This window comes from Hemiscyllium ocellatum, chromosome 8, assembly GCF_020745735.1.
Source record: "Hemiscyllium ocellatum isolate sHemOce1 chromosome 8, sHemOce1.pat.X.cur, whole genome shotgun sequence".
Classification (NCBI taxonomy): domain Eukaryota; kingdom Metazoa; phylum Chordata; class Chondrichthyes; order Orectolobiformes; family Hemiscylliidae; genus Hemiscyllium; species Hemiscyllium ocellatum.
In genome coordinates, this window is record NC_083408.1 from 49520671 (window position 1) to 49539044 (window position 18374).

The following is an 18374-nucleotide window of genomic DNA, read 5'->3' on the forward strand; positions in this document are numbered from 1 at the left end:
GCACCCAGTGGAAACCTACGCTGACTCAGGCAGAATATACAAACTCCAAGAGATATCCCATTTTAGTGTTTTCTTGTATTGACTAAACCACATAGGTTTGAGTGACATTTTTCAAAACTGTATGAACTCAACTGGGACAAGTTGTTTTAATTTTATTTTCTAAAGCAGTATCTGTATTTAGCTCAAATACTCCAGATGTTACTATATGTATATTGTACAAAATTACTATGGACAGCTTTTTGATATTTTATAGGTATTTCTCAAGCTAGACAGAATCGGAGAAGATTGATAAGGAATCTCATATTACAATCTTTGCAGACGTTTGCAATTATAACAATGCAACATAGTTCTTTAAATTTGCAGACATGTTGAGTTCACAACACATGGGGTCAACATTTCTGCAAATTTTGAAATGTCAACATTTTAAAACTATGTTGTATGAAAAAGACACGTTATCCTTTCTGGAATTTGGACAAATTCTAAACCCATATAAACCACGGGACCAATTTTAATTCTGCTTCCAGGCAGAAAGCAGGCAGGAAGGAAGTATTTTTATGGTTTCCTGTGAAACAGGAGGTGAAGGAGTGTTTCCCAAGGGACCAGTGGCCCTCCTCCCCTATACTCCTGTTATTGGATTTCTCTTTCAGGACACTTACCTGGATAGTTAGCTTGGTTCCTCTGCATCAGCCTGCTGCTGCTTGATTTTAATGGCTCAGCAATCATTTCCCTCAAATCTCTGGCCCAAATGTTCAGGAAAATGAAAGCAGTATATCAATAGTACCCTGCTGTTAAAATTAGCTTTGCTAAAATTAAGCCCAGTATAGTTCTGTGTACTTTGTGAAGAAGTAGTTAACTTTTAACTTTTTTCTTTCTATTGCAGATACCAGCCAGCATAGCATTTGCTGAAAGGAAGCCCTGTTTGTCTTGCTGTGATCAGAAGAGTAGTGTAGAAAAAGAGGACAATAGAGACATGTCAAAACCACAGATCACTTGGAATCTTAGCTCAAGTAGTTTATCTGATGTTGGTGAGTTTATGACTCATCTGTACTAGCAAATTTGTACATAATAAATAGGCAATCAAGAAAATGCATTAGTTATATGGTTTCATGTGGAATCATAGGATGTCACTGCACAGAAACATGTATTTGGCCCATCATTCCTGTGCTTTCTCTTTGAAAGAGTTGTCCTGTTCCCCAGCTTTTCCCATAGCTCAACAAATTAACCCCTTCAAGAATTTGTCTAATCACCTTTGAAAATTCCTATAGAATTTGATAGCACCATTCTTTAAGATAAAATCATTGCAGATCATAACCCTACGTCTAGAGACATTTCTCATTTGTCCTCTGGTTCTTCTGACAATGATTTTAAATCTGATTAGTGACCATTCAATCACTGGAAATAATTTAGCCTTATTCGCATTGCCACTATGATTCATGATTTTACACAGTTTTCCAGGGCTTTATTATAACTTTCTTGTTATGCACTCTCTGTGTCTATTATTGAAGCTGAACGCCTTTCTTACAGCGTCCTTAACTTGTCCTGCTATCTTCAAGTATTTAAATACCTACACACCCAGGTCACTCTGAACCTGTTGCCTCTTTAAAATGTTACCATCTGGTTTATATTGCCTCTCCTTATTCATTTTACCAAAACATATCCCTGGTATCATTCTCCATAAAAGGTAGAAACCTAGATAGAGTAGGAGTTGACTATTTGATGTATTGCACCTTTTAATATAACTATGGATGTTTTTCTGGCTCGACCTTTCTCCACACTCCTCACAACTCTCGAATCCTTGAGGGATCAAAAATCTATCTATCCCAATCTTGAATATATTAATCTATGGAACATCAATAATCCTCTTGGGTAGAAAGTTCTGAGGGTTTGCAAATCTATAACTGAAGAAATTTGTTTTCATCTCCACTCTAAATCACCTCCCTCGTCCTGATGAGAGTGTGGTGCTGGAAAAGCACAGCAGTCAGGCAGCAGCCGAGGAGCAGGAGAATTGATGTTTTGGGTAAAAGTTTTCTCCTTAGCCCTGATGCTGTACGCTCCCCTATTCTGGATTCCCCAGTCAGGGGAAGCAACCTCTGTAGCTTCCCTGGTCAAGCACCTTCAAAATCTTGCGAGTTTCAATCAGACCATCTCTTATTCTTCTAAACCAAAGAATATAGGTCCAGTTTGCTCAGCGTCTCAACATAAGACTGCTCTCTCATCCCTGGGGACAAATTCGTGAACCTTCGCTGTACTACCTCCAATGCAGAATATCCTTCCTTAAAAATAGAGACCAGATTTAGCCATAGTTCTCCATGTAAGGTCTTCTTAAGGCTATTGTAGCTGTGTTGTGCCATGATGCTCTGTTCCCAGGGCAGTAAACACCAGCGTGCCATTTACTTTCCTAATTGCCTGTTTTTCCTGCATCATAATTTACTTGGACCCTTGTATGCATACATCTGAATCTCTGAATATCAACAAATTAAAGCTTTCAAAGAATTCTGTTTCGAGCTGAAAATGTGTTGCTGGTTAAAGCACAGCAGGTCAGGCAGCATCCAAGGAACAGGAAATTCAACGTTTCGGGCAAAAGCCCTTCATCAGGAATCATTTCTGATGAAGGGCTTTTGCCCGAAACGTCGAATTTCCTGTTCCTTGGATGCTGCCTGACCTGCTGAGCTTTAACCAGCAACACATTTTCAGCTCTGATCTCCAGCATCTGCAGACCTCACTTTTTACTCAAAGAATTTTGTTTATCTATTTGTATTACCAAACCAAATAGCTTAACACTTTCCAACATAAAACTTAAGCTGCTACCTTGCTGTCCACTTATAGACAAGAAAAAACTTGTCTATAAAATTTTACAGTGTCTTTGTCCTTGCACAGGTTACATTCCAAGCTAAATTGGGCTACATTTTGTGTTTTTTTTCATCATAATCATTAATGTAAATTGTAAATAGCTGAGACCCAGTCCTGACCCTTGTAGTACTCCGCTAGTCATAGCTGTCAATTTGAAAATACAGCATTTAGCCTTACACTTTGCTTCCTGTCTGTTAATCAGTCTTTTATCCATGCTAAAATAATATTATAACCCCTTGAGTCCCTATCTTGCTCTTATACAACACTTACTTTATTGAATACCTTATCAAGGCCTCAACATTCTTGCTGAAGAGTCCATAATTGCACATAATAACTCCAGCTGATGCTGAACTGTGGATTTACAGTTTAGTATAACATCTTGCTTTTGTATTTAACGTTGCTATTTACAAACTCGAATACAGTCAGTTCTGTTTTATTGTGGCAGTTCCGTTCTCGTACAATACCGTGTTATAGGACAATCGCATGGTAGCAGCACCAGTTAAACTAATGGGGCCAGAATTATATCATAGCCAATATATACTTTAAACCTTAATGCTTTGGAAACAGTGTCCCCAATTCATCAATAATGTAATCGTGAATTTGTCTTAACAAAACACTTGTTATAGCAGAACGGACAGTATCCCATCAGCTTGTTTACGTGTCTTCTTAACTTATTCTTCCATTTTCATAAATTTGTAAATGTACACTTCCAGGCACTCTTGTAACAACCTCAAAAAGGTGCCATTTAGATGTGTTGCTTCTCCCAATCCCTTCACACTTATCCACATTAACCTGCAGCTGTCACATGCATGTCCATTCCATTAGTCCAACTGTGACCTACTCAATAAACTCAAGGAGTACATTTTACAAATAACCATGGGTGCAATTTTTTTCCCTTCCTGGAGGTGGTAAGACACGTGGCAAGATGTCAGATAATTATACGAGTTGGACTGGAGAAAAGCTCAACCCTCTCTTGCCACCTCTGCAATTAAGTGCCGGGCAAGAAGGTCCATGATGATTTTCTTTACTTGCCAGCAATTGAGGCCCTTATGTTGTCAATAAATATCCATGTAGGGGCCTCAACACTTACCTGATTACCACGACAGGCAAGAAGGGTGGGTAGTTTCTTGATGGAGAAACCATGACAATCTTTGTGGTGGGTTGGTGAGAGGGGGAGACATGCTAGTCATCACACAACACAGTTAGAAATAATATGGAAGAATTCCACTCCATTTGTATTTGATAAGAATTACATGGAAGAATTTTTTACAAATGCGTCGGAAGCCGATGGTTTAGTGGTATCATCACAAGACAATTAACCCAGAAACTCAGCTAATGTCTTGGGGACTTGAGTTCAAATCCCATCATGGCAGATGGTGGAATTTGAATTCAATAATAATCTGGACTTGAAAATCTATTGATAACCATTGTCGATTGTCGGAAAAACCCATCTTGTTCACTAATGCCCTTCAGGGAAGGAAACCTGCCATCCTCACCTTGTCTGAGTCCTAACACACAGCAATGTGGTTGAATCTCAACTGCCCTCTGAAATGGCCTGGCAAGCCACTCAGTTCAAAGGCAACTAGGGATGGGCAAAAAATTCTGGCCAAACAGCGACCTCCACATCCCACAAATGAATTTTTTTTTAAAATGCAAGGATTTTTGTGGAAAGGTGGGAAAAAATGTTGCATTTGGTAAATGAGTAACAGCACAGACTATAGAACATCTTTTCAGAAAAACATGGCATCTGACTACATTTCACTTAAAGTTCAAATACAGACCCCAGAATTTTACCTTTTAAATATTGTCACAGTCGAAAGTGGTATGTTAATTTTCAAATGCATTACAAATATATCATGTGTATGTAATATGTGTAATTGGTCAGCATGATGGCTAAGTGGTTAGCGTTGCTCCCTCATAGTGCCAGAGAGCTAGGTTCACTTCCAGCCCCAGGTGAATGTGTGGAGTTTGCATATTCTCTCTGTGCCTGCATGGTTTCAGGTGGGTGCTCCGGTTTCTTCCCATAGTCTAAAGATGTGCAGGTTAGGTAGATTGGCCATGCTAAATTACCCCATAGTGTCCAGGAATGTGCAGGCTAAGTCGTTCAGCTGTGCTAAATGCAGGTTTGTGGGGATAATGTGGGTTGGTGGGGGAGTGGGATGCTTTTTGGATAGTTGATGGGCCAAATGGCCTCTTTCTGCACTGCAGGGATTCTATGATTCCATTTTATGATTCTGTGTATTAATACAATATATCTATATGTTGTTGTCTATAACTTCATAAAAATTTAAGAGGAGGAATGGGGAATAGCTTTGCCAGTAGAAATTGGAAGCTGTCATTGTACTATAGATCCCACTTGCTGAAAAAAAGTTTTTCAGGCGGCGCTGTATGACGTGGCTCTGAGCTAGATCCATAAGTTGGCATTTAATTCCTGATGGATCACAATTTAGCTGGTTTCACAATGAAAGCAATGGATGTTTAAGCCCTGAGTGTGCAAATGAGGGGAAAAATCAGCTAGAATTCTTGCAAGCAAGTCTTGCTGCAAAGTAAGCACGTGCAGGAATTGGGCAGGGCTCAGCTGTGATTGATCCCAGAGCTCAAAGGAGCCTGCTAGTAGTCAGTGTTGAGTTCTCACTTGATGCACAACAACTTGGATAACCTACTGGAGAGGTTCCGGCGCCCATGGTTTAATGCAGTTTAAATCTTCTAAGAAAGGACCTGTCAATGAGGTTTTATTTAAACAAAGTATAGAAAGTATGAAGTTTCACATTTCGTAAAGAGTTGATTTCCCCATTTTTAAGAAAATTATTATTAGAAGTGTTTAATTTTTTAAAACATGTATATTGTAGCAATATTTTTGTTGGTTTCATTGCTAAGATTGCATGCTAATTCTTGAACTTGTTTGAAGTGTTCAGTTGCATTGCATATTGTACACAGGTTAGATTACATTGCATTTTATTTCAATACTTTCATGACATATGAGTGTCATTGGCACAGCCAACATCGATGCCTGCCCCTATTTCCTTCAAAATTGTGGTGGTGAGGCACGTTCTTAAGCCACTCACATCCATGGGTTGTAGGTACACTGTTAGAAAGGAAATTCCAGGAGTTTTATCTCTCACTTCTGAAGGAATGGCAATATAGTTCAAAGTTGATGTATGGCTTGGAGATTAACTTGCAGGTGAGTGGTTCCCATGTATCCACTGCCCTCACCCTTCAAAATGGTAAATGCTGCCATTGTGTATCAGTGGTGAAGAGAGTAAATTTTGGAGTTGGTGGATGAGATGTAATCACACAGATTGATTTGTCCGCATTAAGCTTCATTAGTGTTGTAATGGCTAATTTCATCAAAGTATCTGAAGAGTAATCCCTCATACTTCTGTCTTGTGCCTTGTCAATGGTGGACAAGCTGTGGGGAATCCAGAGGTAAGTTGTATGCAGCAGAATTCCCAGTCTGACTCTTGTAAACTATTCATATGGCTGGTCAAGTTCAGTTTCTCGTCAGGGAGTTGATGATGGGTGAGTTAGTGATGATATACTGTCATATATGAAAGGATGATTGTTATGTTCTCTCTTGTTGGAGATGGTCATTGCCTGACACTTGTGTGGATAACTGTTACTTACTAAATGGTAAGGCATGAAACATGGCCAATAAGGCAGATGCATTTTGTTGACCATTATTGGCACCAGTGTTCAAGATGCTTATATACTGTACTACTTATTTTTTGATGAGCATTAGACTGTTTTACATAAATAGGTTAACACTTTCAAGTCCTAAAGCTCACTTAAAATAAGAACTTAGATAAATAGAACAGTTTCACAATGCAGTTTTAGTAAATTAATTGCACAGCTCCAAAACCGTCTTTGTAGAGTAGTCATCATTTGTTTCCAGTCATTGCATGTTGTCAGTTAGTATGTGTGTAACACTGAGCATGTACATAGACTTTGAAATTGCTGCTTCGGGTTTTTCAACTCTGAGATGGGGTCTTTCTTAGTTCGAAATGATTTCCAATGTTGAATGACAGAAGAATTCACCATTCTGCATATATTTGCTCGATACTCCATGAATTTGTCATTTATTTTCTTTCAGACATGTTGAATCATTGGTCTGGGAGCACAAAAAATGGGTACCAGTGGATTAGTGCAACACATTTTCCCATGGTGGGGAAAAACATTAATGATGCAACAAAGCAGACATTCTCCCTACTTCAAGGTATTTCCTTTATCCTTTCTCCTTTCTCATTTCAGTGTTGTGCTTCCACTCAGTCTCAGATGTTAAACTAATTTGTTATTTCAGCAAAATAAACCTAAAACAACTTTCCACCTAAATGAGACATTGTTCTGTAAAATATCACTGTCCTCATCATCACAACAATACATTGGTGCCATTGACTAAGATACAATTTGACCCTTTGTTTGTGAAACATGGCCTATGCAGCCTATTTTTCTTGATGTAGTAATGTGTGTGACAATGATAGATATTTGGAAAACTTCAGCCAAAGCATAATACAGTATATCCAAATTGAATTTCTCTCTGTTGTTGTAAATTGAACAATCAATGTTATCCTAATCACATTTTGGGATTTAGAATAAAAATTGTTAACTTGTAGAGTCATAACAGGGCGAAAGGAAACAATTCACTTTTCATGGTTCTCTGTAAAGCAATCCAGTCCCTCCCATTCCCTTACTGTATCACCGTAACCTTAGGAAGGATCTGAGGAGGCTTACCAAAGTTGTTCCAGTGATAGGAAGTCATAGCTACCTTATTAGCTTGATGAAGCTGGGATTGTTGTCCTTGATGCAAAGGAGATTGAGGGAAGATTTGGTAAAGGTATCTATGATTAAAAGAATATGTACCCATTCGTTACTGATACAAGATGGGCAGACAGAAATTTTAAGTTTTGGGCAAGGATGCAGACAGGATTTGAGAAAGAGCTTTGTTTACAGATTCAGTGGGAAATTGGAGGAAATATATTTGGAATGGATCAAGTGAATGGGACTGACTGGTTTCTTCCAAGAAGAGCTGGCGTAGAGTCCATGGACCTTGTGACCTTCTTTTGTACTGCAAGTAACTATTGGTCTATAACACCACGATTTGTTTTATGCTTTTGTGAGCATTATTACCCAACTGTTCTTGTGCAGACATTTGATCTACTTGGTTCACTACATTCCCCGACACCAGATTCAACAAGGCCTCCCTCCTAGTTGAACCAAGAGCAAATTGATAAAGCAAGTTTCTTGGACACAGTTCACAATTTTTCCACTCCTTACCCTTAACTCTAACATTATCTCCATCGACACTGAGTTGCTAAGTCATTCAATAGTGCCACTCTGTATTCGTGCAAAGCGCTGTGATTTTCCTGCAGATTATCTCTCTTTCCCTTTCCTTCTCTCTTATTGCCTCCACCTTCTCTTCTCCTCCCCGCTAACTCACAACCTCAGAATTGCTAAAATGTAGAATGAGGTCACTTGATCCATCTCCTCTGAACCTCTGAGAATTTTGGCTCAGTACCTTTCTCCAGCCTTTTTGCATAATGTTACACATGGCTTCTGTTTAAATAATCATCTTCTGTCCTCTTGAATGCCTCAGTTGAACCTGTCTCCTTCACATTTCCACGCAGTGCATTCCAGACTCTAACTGCTCACTGTGTGAAAGAAAATGTCCTCATCTCTCCCTCATTCTGTCTCTCAAACAGATCCATGAATATAAAGCATCAGTAAGTCACCATTTGAAACCACGTTTCATTATTGTCACTCTATCAATTTCTCACACGTCTATTTCAACTTGTAGCTTGACAAATTATTCATCACACTTCGGGCATTTATTTACATGCATTCTAAACATATCTTTGTACTCCTTGAAGTCCTTCTTACTCCAAAAAAAAACTGACAAAATAAAACTAGCATGCTATGGTGGCACAGAATGCTTATCAAGAATTACTAAACTGACATTTACAATATGATGGTTTATATGAAATAAAGATGAATATTGTCATAAATATGTTCCACATTTGCGGCAGATTTCTTCAATGGCAGTGTTCACTTATCTAAATAAATGTTTAACATCAATGTAGAATTGAGTAGCATCTTTCTAAATCAGAATAGAAAGAGAAAATAAATTTAATGATAAGAGTACCTTCAGAATATATTATTATAAAATTTTGACTATTTTGGTTGAAAGCTGATTGCCTTTCATTCTAGCGGAGTTGGCAACGAAAGAGTACGAGTTATCAGACGTCATTCTGCTTCATCTGTATGTGAAGAACATGAGAGATTTTGGAATCATAAACTCAATCTATGAGTCCTACTTCAATTTAAATCCACCTGCAAGGTAATATATTCATTAAATGTTATAAGCCCTTTTGACTGCTTTGTTTTACTGTTTCATACACATGACCATTCTTAGCTTGCAGAAATATTTAGCAAGGTTTGAGAAGGAAAAATATGTACTGCGTTACTGGGTGAATTCCACAAATTAGACAACAGAATATTAAATTACATGTAGTAGTTTTCAAAAGCTATACAAAAGATCAAAGTTCGCTGAACTACTGTCACAAGAGAAGAACAAGGATTGTCAGAGTAATTCTTGATCCTGTCCTACCAAAAGAGGAGTACAATATTTCACTTAATGGGCTTTATCAAAAAAAGTGTACTATATTCTACCCTTATTACTGCTATGATCTGACAGGAGAAATCTGCCAACATTTTCATTGGCTTTTCACAATTTTTAAATGATCTGATCATGCTTATTAAATAATTTTATCTGCTTAATCACTCTTCAAAGCAAATAGAGCCACGTTCATCTTTGGAGGCATTTGATAAGGTTCTGGTGGATATGCAGGAATGATTGCTGCAGATAAGACCATTTATTAGTATCCATCTGAACCTGTACTCATTGTCATTTCAAACATTTTGGAATCCATATGTGTCTAGAAATTCTGTTCTGGAAAGAAGGTACTGTTTTTTTTCAGGAAATCTAATTTTCTCCCTAACATTGAATCAGAGGGGATTAATAATAACGGAGCTGTGCATTGAATTTTAATTTAATGAAAATTTGTCAGTGCATCACTTTTTTTAACATCCTTTCACAGCATATGGCTATCACTTGTTAGCCTCACATTTATGGTCCACCGCAAAGTATTCTTGAGAAGGTTGCAGTGAACCACTACCTTCAACCGCTGACATCTATGTAGCATAGTGGCATTCAGTCTTGTTAAGAAGAGAGTCCCAAGATTTTGACCCAGTAACAGTGAAAGAACACTGGTAAAATCCAGGTCAGAATGCTTTAATGCTGTTAATGAGAACTTGCAGATGGTAGCGCTCCCATGCACAAGGTAACATCCCAAAGATCTTAAGGATGATATTAAATGGTTACCAAGTTATGAGAACAGGGCTAGCTCACCTAGCCTACATGTCCCTGGACAGTACAGGGATTAGCATGGCCAATCTACTTAACCTGCACATCTTTTGACTGTGGGAGGAAACTGGAACACCTGTTAGAAACCCACGTAGACTTTGGGGGAGGGGGAGTATGCAAATTCCACACAGTCACCCGAGGCTGCATTCAAACCTGGATCCTTTGCTCTGTGAGGCAGTGGTGCTAACCACTCTGCTACTCTGCTGCCCTGTGCACAGTGACAGCAAATCTGTACAACATACACAAAGCATTCAGAAACTTGTTCTGTTATAGTCCTAAAAGATCATAAAGCACCAGAACTTGCATGCCTTCATCAATTTAGCCCTGATCTCTCCCAGTTATATTTCTTGTGTTTGACTTTACTTTCTTGGTCACACCACCTACTGATAAGCTGACAGAGAAAGAGGCTTCAATATTTTCACAAGATAGTTGATATTTGAATGTGCATATTTTCCTCATTACTATAAGAACATAAGAAATAGAAACACGAATTGCTCATTCGACCCTTGAGCCTGCTTCACCATTCAGTAGGATCATTTGATCCAACATTCCTCATATTCATTTTCCTAAACTTTACCCAAAACTCTTGATTCCCTTACTGATCAATAATCTATCTATATTAGCTTTAAACATAGACAAGGATTCTGCCACAACAGCTCACTGAGGCAAGGGATTCCAAAAACTGTCATACCCTGAGAAAAGAAATTCGTCCTCATCTCCATCTGATCTTTGTTCATAAGACAATCCTTCCATAACAGGGATCATCCTAGTGAACATTCTCTGAACAGCTGCGATCGAAATGATATTTTTCCTTAAATTAGATTAGATCAGATTACTTACAGTGTAGAAACAGGCCCTTCGGCCCAACAAGTCCACACCGACCCGCCGAAGCGAAACCAACCCACACCCCTACATTTGCCCCTTACCTAACACTACGGGCAATAAGGGGACCAAAACTGCTCACAATACTCCAGATGTAGTCTCACCAGCACTCTGTACAGTTGCAGTATGTCTTCCTTATTCTGATACTCCAGCCCCCTTGAAATAAGGGCCAACATTCCATTAGCCTTCCTGATTGCCTGCTGCACCTGTGTGCTGGCTTTCTGTGTTTCATACACAAGTATACCCAAGTCCCATTATTTTGCAGTTTCTGCAATTTTTCTCAATTTAAATACTATTCTGTTCTTTTTCCCACATTGTACTTCATTTGCCAATTTTTAAAGAGAGGTATTAAATGAGTGGGCACAGAGTTGGCAAATGATTAATAATGTGGGTAAATATGGAAGGGAAAATTTTGAAAGGGAGAGAAAAAGAATGATGGCCCTTATTTCAAGGTGTTTAGAATGTAAGAATAGGGAAGTCTTATTACAGTCATACAAGGTACTGGTGAGACTACACATGTAGTATGGTGAGTAGTTTTCGTTCCATTATTTAAAGGGAGTTCAGAGATCCCTAGAAGATCCCTGGCATGGCCGGATTATCTTATGAGCAAAGGTTAAACAGTTTGGGCCTCTGTTCATTGGAATTCAGAAGGAAGAGAGGTGATCTCATCGAAACATATAGGATTCTTAAGGGGCTTGATAGGTATTTGCTGAAAGGATGTTTCCCCCTCCTGGCAGAGTCTAGGGCCAGAAGGCATAGCCTCAGAATAAAGGGGTGCCAATGTATGACTGAGGAATTTCTTGTCTGAGAGGGATGTGAGTCTTTGCAACTCCATGCCTCAGAGAGCTGTGGGGTCAGAATCCTTGTCTATATTTAAGGCTGAGATAGATTCTTGATCAGTAGAGGAATCAAGGATTGCAGACGTGCAGGAAAGTGGAAGTGAGAAGTGTCAAATGATCCATGATCCAATTGGATACCTGAACAGTCTACTCCTGTCGCTATTTCTTATGGTTTTATGAGAAGATTGTGGTGAATTGTCAGTAAAGTGTGGTCTAAATTTGTGATCACGATGCAGTCCATGACTTCAGAGTGCAAAATGTGGTTTGTGATCAAGTAGCAAGCTTTGATCCTTGATCAGAATGTCAGCATAGATTTGTTGCGAGATGGGGATTGCAAATGTAAAAACTGCTTTAAGATATGACGATGAGATTTGATTTATGATGTGGGTTTGTACTCTGATTTATGTTTGCCCTCTAGTCACTGATTTTACTAAGGGTGTTCTGCCAGATTTGGTTATAAACTGGGCTGTGATATGTCATGTGAAGTTTGTCTTTGTTTTGCAATCCTAATATCGACCATGGTTTGTGATGAGTTTGTCTGATTTGTGACCAGAATTTGGTTCTGATTTGCAACCGAAATTTGAAAGCTTTTAAAGGAAACAGGTGGAGTAGCTTTGAAGAAACTGTTTCCACTAACTGGGAAGTCTTGAAGGGGTGCATAGTCAGAAAATTGGAGCCAATGTTTCTGAAGTGAAATTAGAAAATATTTCTTCATTCAAAAGGTGGTTGGAATTTGGAACCCTCATCCACAAGTGGCAATTGATTTTAGATCTGTTGTTCATTTTTGAATAAAGTTTAATAGCTTTTTCTTATCCAAGTTTATCAAATGATATGGGGCAAAGGTTGGTTGTATGAGGTATATCACAGATCAGCCACGATCTCACTTAATGACCGAACAGGCTTGAGGAGCTATATGTCTCCTGTTCCAGTTTTACTAAATCAATTTATGATGTTGAAACCTGCATTACAAAAGCCAAATACTACAGTTGCTGGAAAGGTGAAATAAAAACAAAAAATAGGAACGGTAATCTACCCGAAATTTTAACACACAGTCTTTGCCGATGCTGCATGATATGTTGCGTATTTCCAACACTTTCTGTTTTTATTCTCTGACAGTTTATGGGTTAAGAAAAAAAGGGACTGGGAGTGGCCTTTAAAAGGTAGCATTTTGTCGAAAGAATGGGGATTTCTTTTGACCTCTGCTAGAGAAACCACTTAATCTAGGGTTTGTATCTTTGCCTAGCTGTATAATTTGATCAAAATATGTCAACAGAGCTGATTGATTTAACCCTACCTTCTGCAGAGTACAGTAATAAATACGTACATTCGTCTTCTGGTTATATCCATAAACCACCTCAAGGCATTAATGAATTGTCCTTTCCTCCTTTTATGATCTAGAATTTAGTTTGAGGTGCAAAACAATTTTTGTCTTGAACATTTTTTTAGAATTCTACTGCAAATTAATCTGTTTGATCTCAATCCAGGCCTTCTGAGGTGCTTTACTGCAATTGAACCCCTGCCAATGTATGTGAGCTACAATGTAAATGAGATGCTAACCTGTTTCTTTCTCTTTTTAACTATCATTTCCTTTAACATTAACTTCCAATCACTCTTTCTCCCAAAATATTATTTATTTTTAGTTTTACAGCAATTTTATAACTTTGAAAATGATCAGTTTTACAGTTCACATGTTAAAGTTATTTTTTCGTACTTGGGAAACCTTGCATTTCAATCCTTTGCTTAATTTCACATTGTTAATACTGTAATAAAATCTTTATTTAACCATCGTAGGTTATCTTTATTCAGAAACTTCAGGTACTTCTTTTGTATAACCGCAGTGTAGTGTTGCTTTTCCTAGGCTGACCAACACACACTTTCAGCAATTGAAAGGGTAGTCCCTATTTGTCTCTAATTAGAAAAGATTAAAATTTTCTTTGAAATGAATGAGTATTTTGATTGTATTTGTTCATTTATTCAAACAGCACAAAAGCAAAATGCTTAGCGCATTTGACATATAATCTCAAAAGGCTTGACGCATAAGGTGAGAGATAAAAATACTGAAAAGTTATTTTTAAAAACATATATTCATTCTCAAATGTAAAGAGAAACATGCTCATTGATGATCTACAAATAATGTCCATTTTTAGGTAACAATTAATTCTCAGTCTTTGTTTAAATTAGCGCAGGTTAAAATTATGATAGCTTTTAATGAGGAGAGGAGGGAAATTAATAGTGAGGCATCTCAGAGAAATGTCTCTAACCAAGTGCAAGTGTCAAATGTTGAAAAGGAAAGCAAGTTGTTTGTAATTGTTCCCCTTGTGTTTTTCTAGGGTTTGTGTGGAAGCCTCGTTACCTGATGGAGTGCCACTTCAAATTGATTGCCTTGTGCACAAAAATAGGTTAACCTTGCAGGGTACAATCAAACAGCAAAAGGAGACCATGCATGTTCAGAGCATTTCACACTGGGCCCCTGCTAACATAGGACCTTACAGCCAGTCAGTCAAGGTAAGCAATGAAGGTGGTTAAGGACTTATTAGGTAAGCAAGAAATATTCTTTCTGTCTAAATTACACTAGGTAAAATCTACATAATTTTAAAATCTGAATAAATACCTTCTTTCCAGAGTGTATGCATTCGGTTGTGATAACAAACAATGCATAAGAAAGCAATATATTTTATCAACAGAACTTCTCAACTCCGGTGGTTAATTATCATAGTGGCCTGCAGCTAATGATGTTCCTGTAGGGAGGTGAGAACTACTGCTGGCTATGTTAGAAACCGCAAGAGAAAATCATATGTTGTTGTATTTGTATGTATTATGCTGAGTACAAGACTGATGCATTGATGCAAAATAACCATTTTGGTCACAGCATGTTAATAATGTTTAAGTGATTTGAGTCATTAAAATTGATTCAAAACATCATACTTCTAATTTGTAAAATTATATGCTGCAACAGTAATGGAGGTATTTATCGGCAGAGCTCTAACTGCCACCTCTGGTACTGTAATCTGCTGCAGGCACTTGTAGGTACTTGGAGGCAAGAACCTTTTAGCTCTGTTAATAAAGCCCATCCAGGTGACAGGATCACCAGTGGGTTGATGCATTTTGCTTTAAAGAACGCTGCTGCTTTTGCTTGTCCTCCAAGGCTGTTGTGCCTTGAATCACAGTATAATGACTAGAAAGCACTTTTATTAAAAAAAACTAAGGAGGAGTACTTGATTTTTATTTAAGTAGCAATTGTTGCTAAATGTGGGAGCAGTTCTGCAATGTGGAGTCATTTCCTTTGTAAACTGGAATGAGACCAAGAAAGCCCAATTAGGGAGATACTCAAGCCCAGCCCACTTAGAGAGGATCCAGACCCAGAAGCTGAAGGTGAAAGAATTTATATTGTACATCATTCAGTTTGGAGAAGTGAAACCGTCTCTGTATTTTACAGTGAAAATGATAGAATAATGATTTTCATACTTTAGTAATCTCTGGAGAACATTTTGCCTAAAGCCTTGGTCATAATTATTCTAGGAGATTATAATTCATAGCTCATTAACTTTTGCTTTTGAGCATTTTAGCCAAATGTTTTTTCTTTAATATTTGCTCCCCTTTGTCAATAAAATTGATGAGATAAATTGCAAACTCTTATTGACACTAAAGCTGATGATTGTTAAGAATCATTCTGGATACAGTAAAATTCTGACAAAGTCAGAAAAACGATCAGTTTAATTTGCCAGCAGAAATGTCTTTCTCAGTTATCAGTAGAAGATAATTAACCGAGGATCAGCAGAACAGAGTATAAGGAGGGTTATAAGGTTTTGTGCTGAAATACTGTACTGTGTGTACAGATCAATTAGGATGCTTAACTTCATTTATAGTACGACAAAATTAATCCCATAAAAATGAGTGATCTCAGAGGAGTCAGTTGTCAGCTTCTGGCAGGACTTTGCCATAATCTATTAAAAAGCAGCTTTTATCAAGGCTTGCCTTTGTCATATTTTATGGATTTTTTTCATAAACACAGCCTATACTTCATAAATGTCTCAATTTTCTAGTCTATTAACATTACTTCAAAAGTAATTGATAAAAAGACAGTGCATGCATGAAATAATACACCAATAATTTGAGGTGCTAGAGGCAATAACAGTGGTTAACATCTTCACATGGCTTGTGAAGTAAAACTGCACAAGAATGTAACCCATTGCCTAGTGACTAAAACGATTAATCAAATTAATAGGAAATTGCTAGGATATCTATTCCCTGTGAACTATAAAATATTTTGTTTAGTATTACTGAAATGAATCTATAAAAATAGTTTTTAAAAAGATCTGATCAGCAGTGGAAACCCATTCACATCTCTTAAATTATCAGCTTTTTGAAAATAATTCTTGATTTGAACATCTTACTGTACTTTAATGCAGATGCCAATGCGAAATAGAGTGCAAGTATTTGTGGATGTGCTGAATTCTTTCTCGAAAAATCAAGAACTTATATTGATTAAGATTTCAAGAAGTGAACAAACCACAATCTTCTAGTTTGTTTTGAACTAGTTATTCCATTTAAAAGGTTACATTACCACGTTCAATGTTGCAATAACAATCAAATGTAAAACAGAAATTTGTGTGAAATTGTTGACAGCCTATGTAAGATGTTTGAGGACCTTATCAACTGTGAGGCTATCGACATTTTCTACTTCGCTTATGAGATGTTACAATGTAGTTTTGTAACATGTCAAATCAGTGTCTGACCAATGTAAACCTGATGTGATTGTTCAGTTTTACAAAGATTTTGACTTTGTGTCATGTCCATCGAGTGGTGTAGATGTGTGACAGATGGATAATGAAGAATAAAGATGCACATGTTTTAGCTGGTAATGATTTGAAATGAATGTAAATCATGACCAGCCTGAAGTATGATAGATGTTGGATCAAAGTGTTGTAACTTACTTTTAAAAGCTGAACTGTTGCTTTGATTTTCATTGGAGGTGTTTCGGGAGAATGCTATCAGGTGTAGGGTGACAGCTGGATGAGTAATAAGACATTAGAAGTCATTATTTAATGTCTGCAATTTGTTGGCTTGTCAAACCACAGACATTGTAATGCGAGATGAGCCATATATCCATATTGATATTTACACATCATGGGAGCAAATAATTATTTTTACTTTCTCTGTTATAAATCCCATCACCCACGTTTCCTTGGTCCACCTAAAAATGTAATCTTTTATGTTAACATCTTTTCTGCTTCAACCCGTGATACTTGGAGTGAATTCCATTGCCTCAAAAGTCTTCTTCCTGGTCTAAGTCATTTAGTGTTTAGTATTATATCAACTGCCCTCATTCTGCAACCTCCAACTTTTAAAAATAACATATTTCTATCTATCCTGTCTAATCATTTCATAATTATAAACACCTCAATCATAATCTTAATAGATATCATGAAAAAATAAGTGTTGTAGAGCTGCAAATCTTCAAAAATACTTTATTGAGCCGTGAGAGCTAAAATTTATATATAAGTGCTGGTTCCTTGATGCAGATGAGAAACAATAATATACTGTTCATTATTCTTCTGGCTCAATACATCTTACATGAATAGATTATGTTCCAATTTCACTCATTTCTCAAATAGCTTATGATTTCCTGATTTAAGTCAAATATGTTTTCGGGTTTAGGCAACACCAGTAAGTTTACATTTATTACATGTTTCTAGTTGTTCAGAAGAAATTTGGTGGTTCAGGGGGACTGGTTTGTGCACCACAGGGCGAACTTGTGGTGATGATTCTATATAGAATAGTTCTTGCAACCAAGTGGCTGGCTGGACGACTTCAGGTGGTATCATTCATCAACTGTATAATGTGGCCCTCAAAATACAAGTGCAGCAATATTGTAGTCAGATTGCCAGAGGTTAAGACTGACAAAGGACAACATTAGTATTTGCTGTCATGAGGGAAGTTAAGTCTATAATTTTCAAAATTCACCTGTTGTTGACCTCTTTAATTGCACTCAGGATCTCTCCTTTTCGCTAAACATTAAAATTGGAGCAGTCTGAAGCAGTAAAGTGTTGATTTGAAGCTGGTGTTCCATTTACCTGCGTAAAATACATAATTTCTTCTTGGATGATACCAAGTGGATCATGTTTAATCCTGTATTGTACTCAAATAGCAAAATTTTGGCTTTAGGCTACAGTTTGGTATTAATAAAAATGATGCTGCAGTTTTAGCTCTGAAACAGAATTGTTTTAGTGGATGGAAAAGATCAAACAACCAAAAGGACAAGCAGCTTTTTCCTCTCTATACTGAATGGTAATATGAATAGACTACCATCAGATTGCTAGAGGACAGATATTAGCGACATGTTGCATAATTCTCAGATATCTAGTTCCCCCCACTGTCCTTGTTCT

The 18374-nt window shown here is 37.4% G+C and overlaps 1 protein-coding gene across 3 annotated transcripts in view; it reads left to right on the forward strand.

Moving 5' to 3' along the window:
- Positions 1-18374, forward strand: part of dph6 (diphthamine biosynthesis 6) — a 294336-nt gene that overhangs the window by 155520 nt on the left and 120442 nt on the right. For all 3 annotated transcript variants that reach the window (XM_060828371.1, XM_060828372.1, XM_060828373.1), the window contains exons 9-12: positions 881-1025; positions 6941-7063; positions 9052-9181; positions 14319-14493. In XM_060828371.1, the coding sequence (XP_060684354.1) occupies positions 881-1025; positions 6941-7063; positions 9052-9181; positions 14319-14493 (573 nt within the window). The remainder of the gene's footprint in view (positions 1-880; positions 1026-6940; positions 7064-9051; positions 9182-14318; positions 14494-18374) is intronic.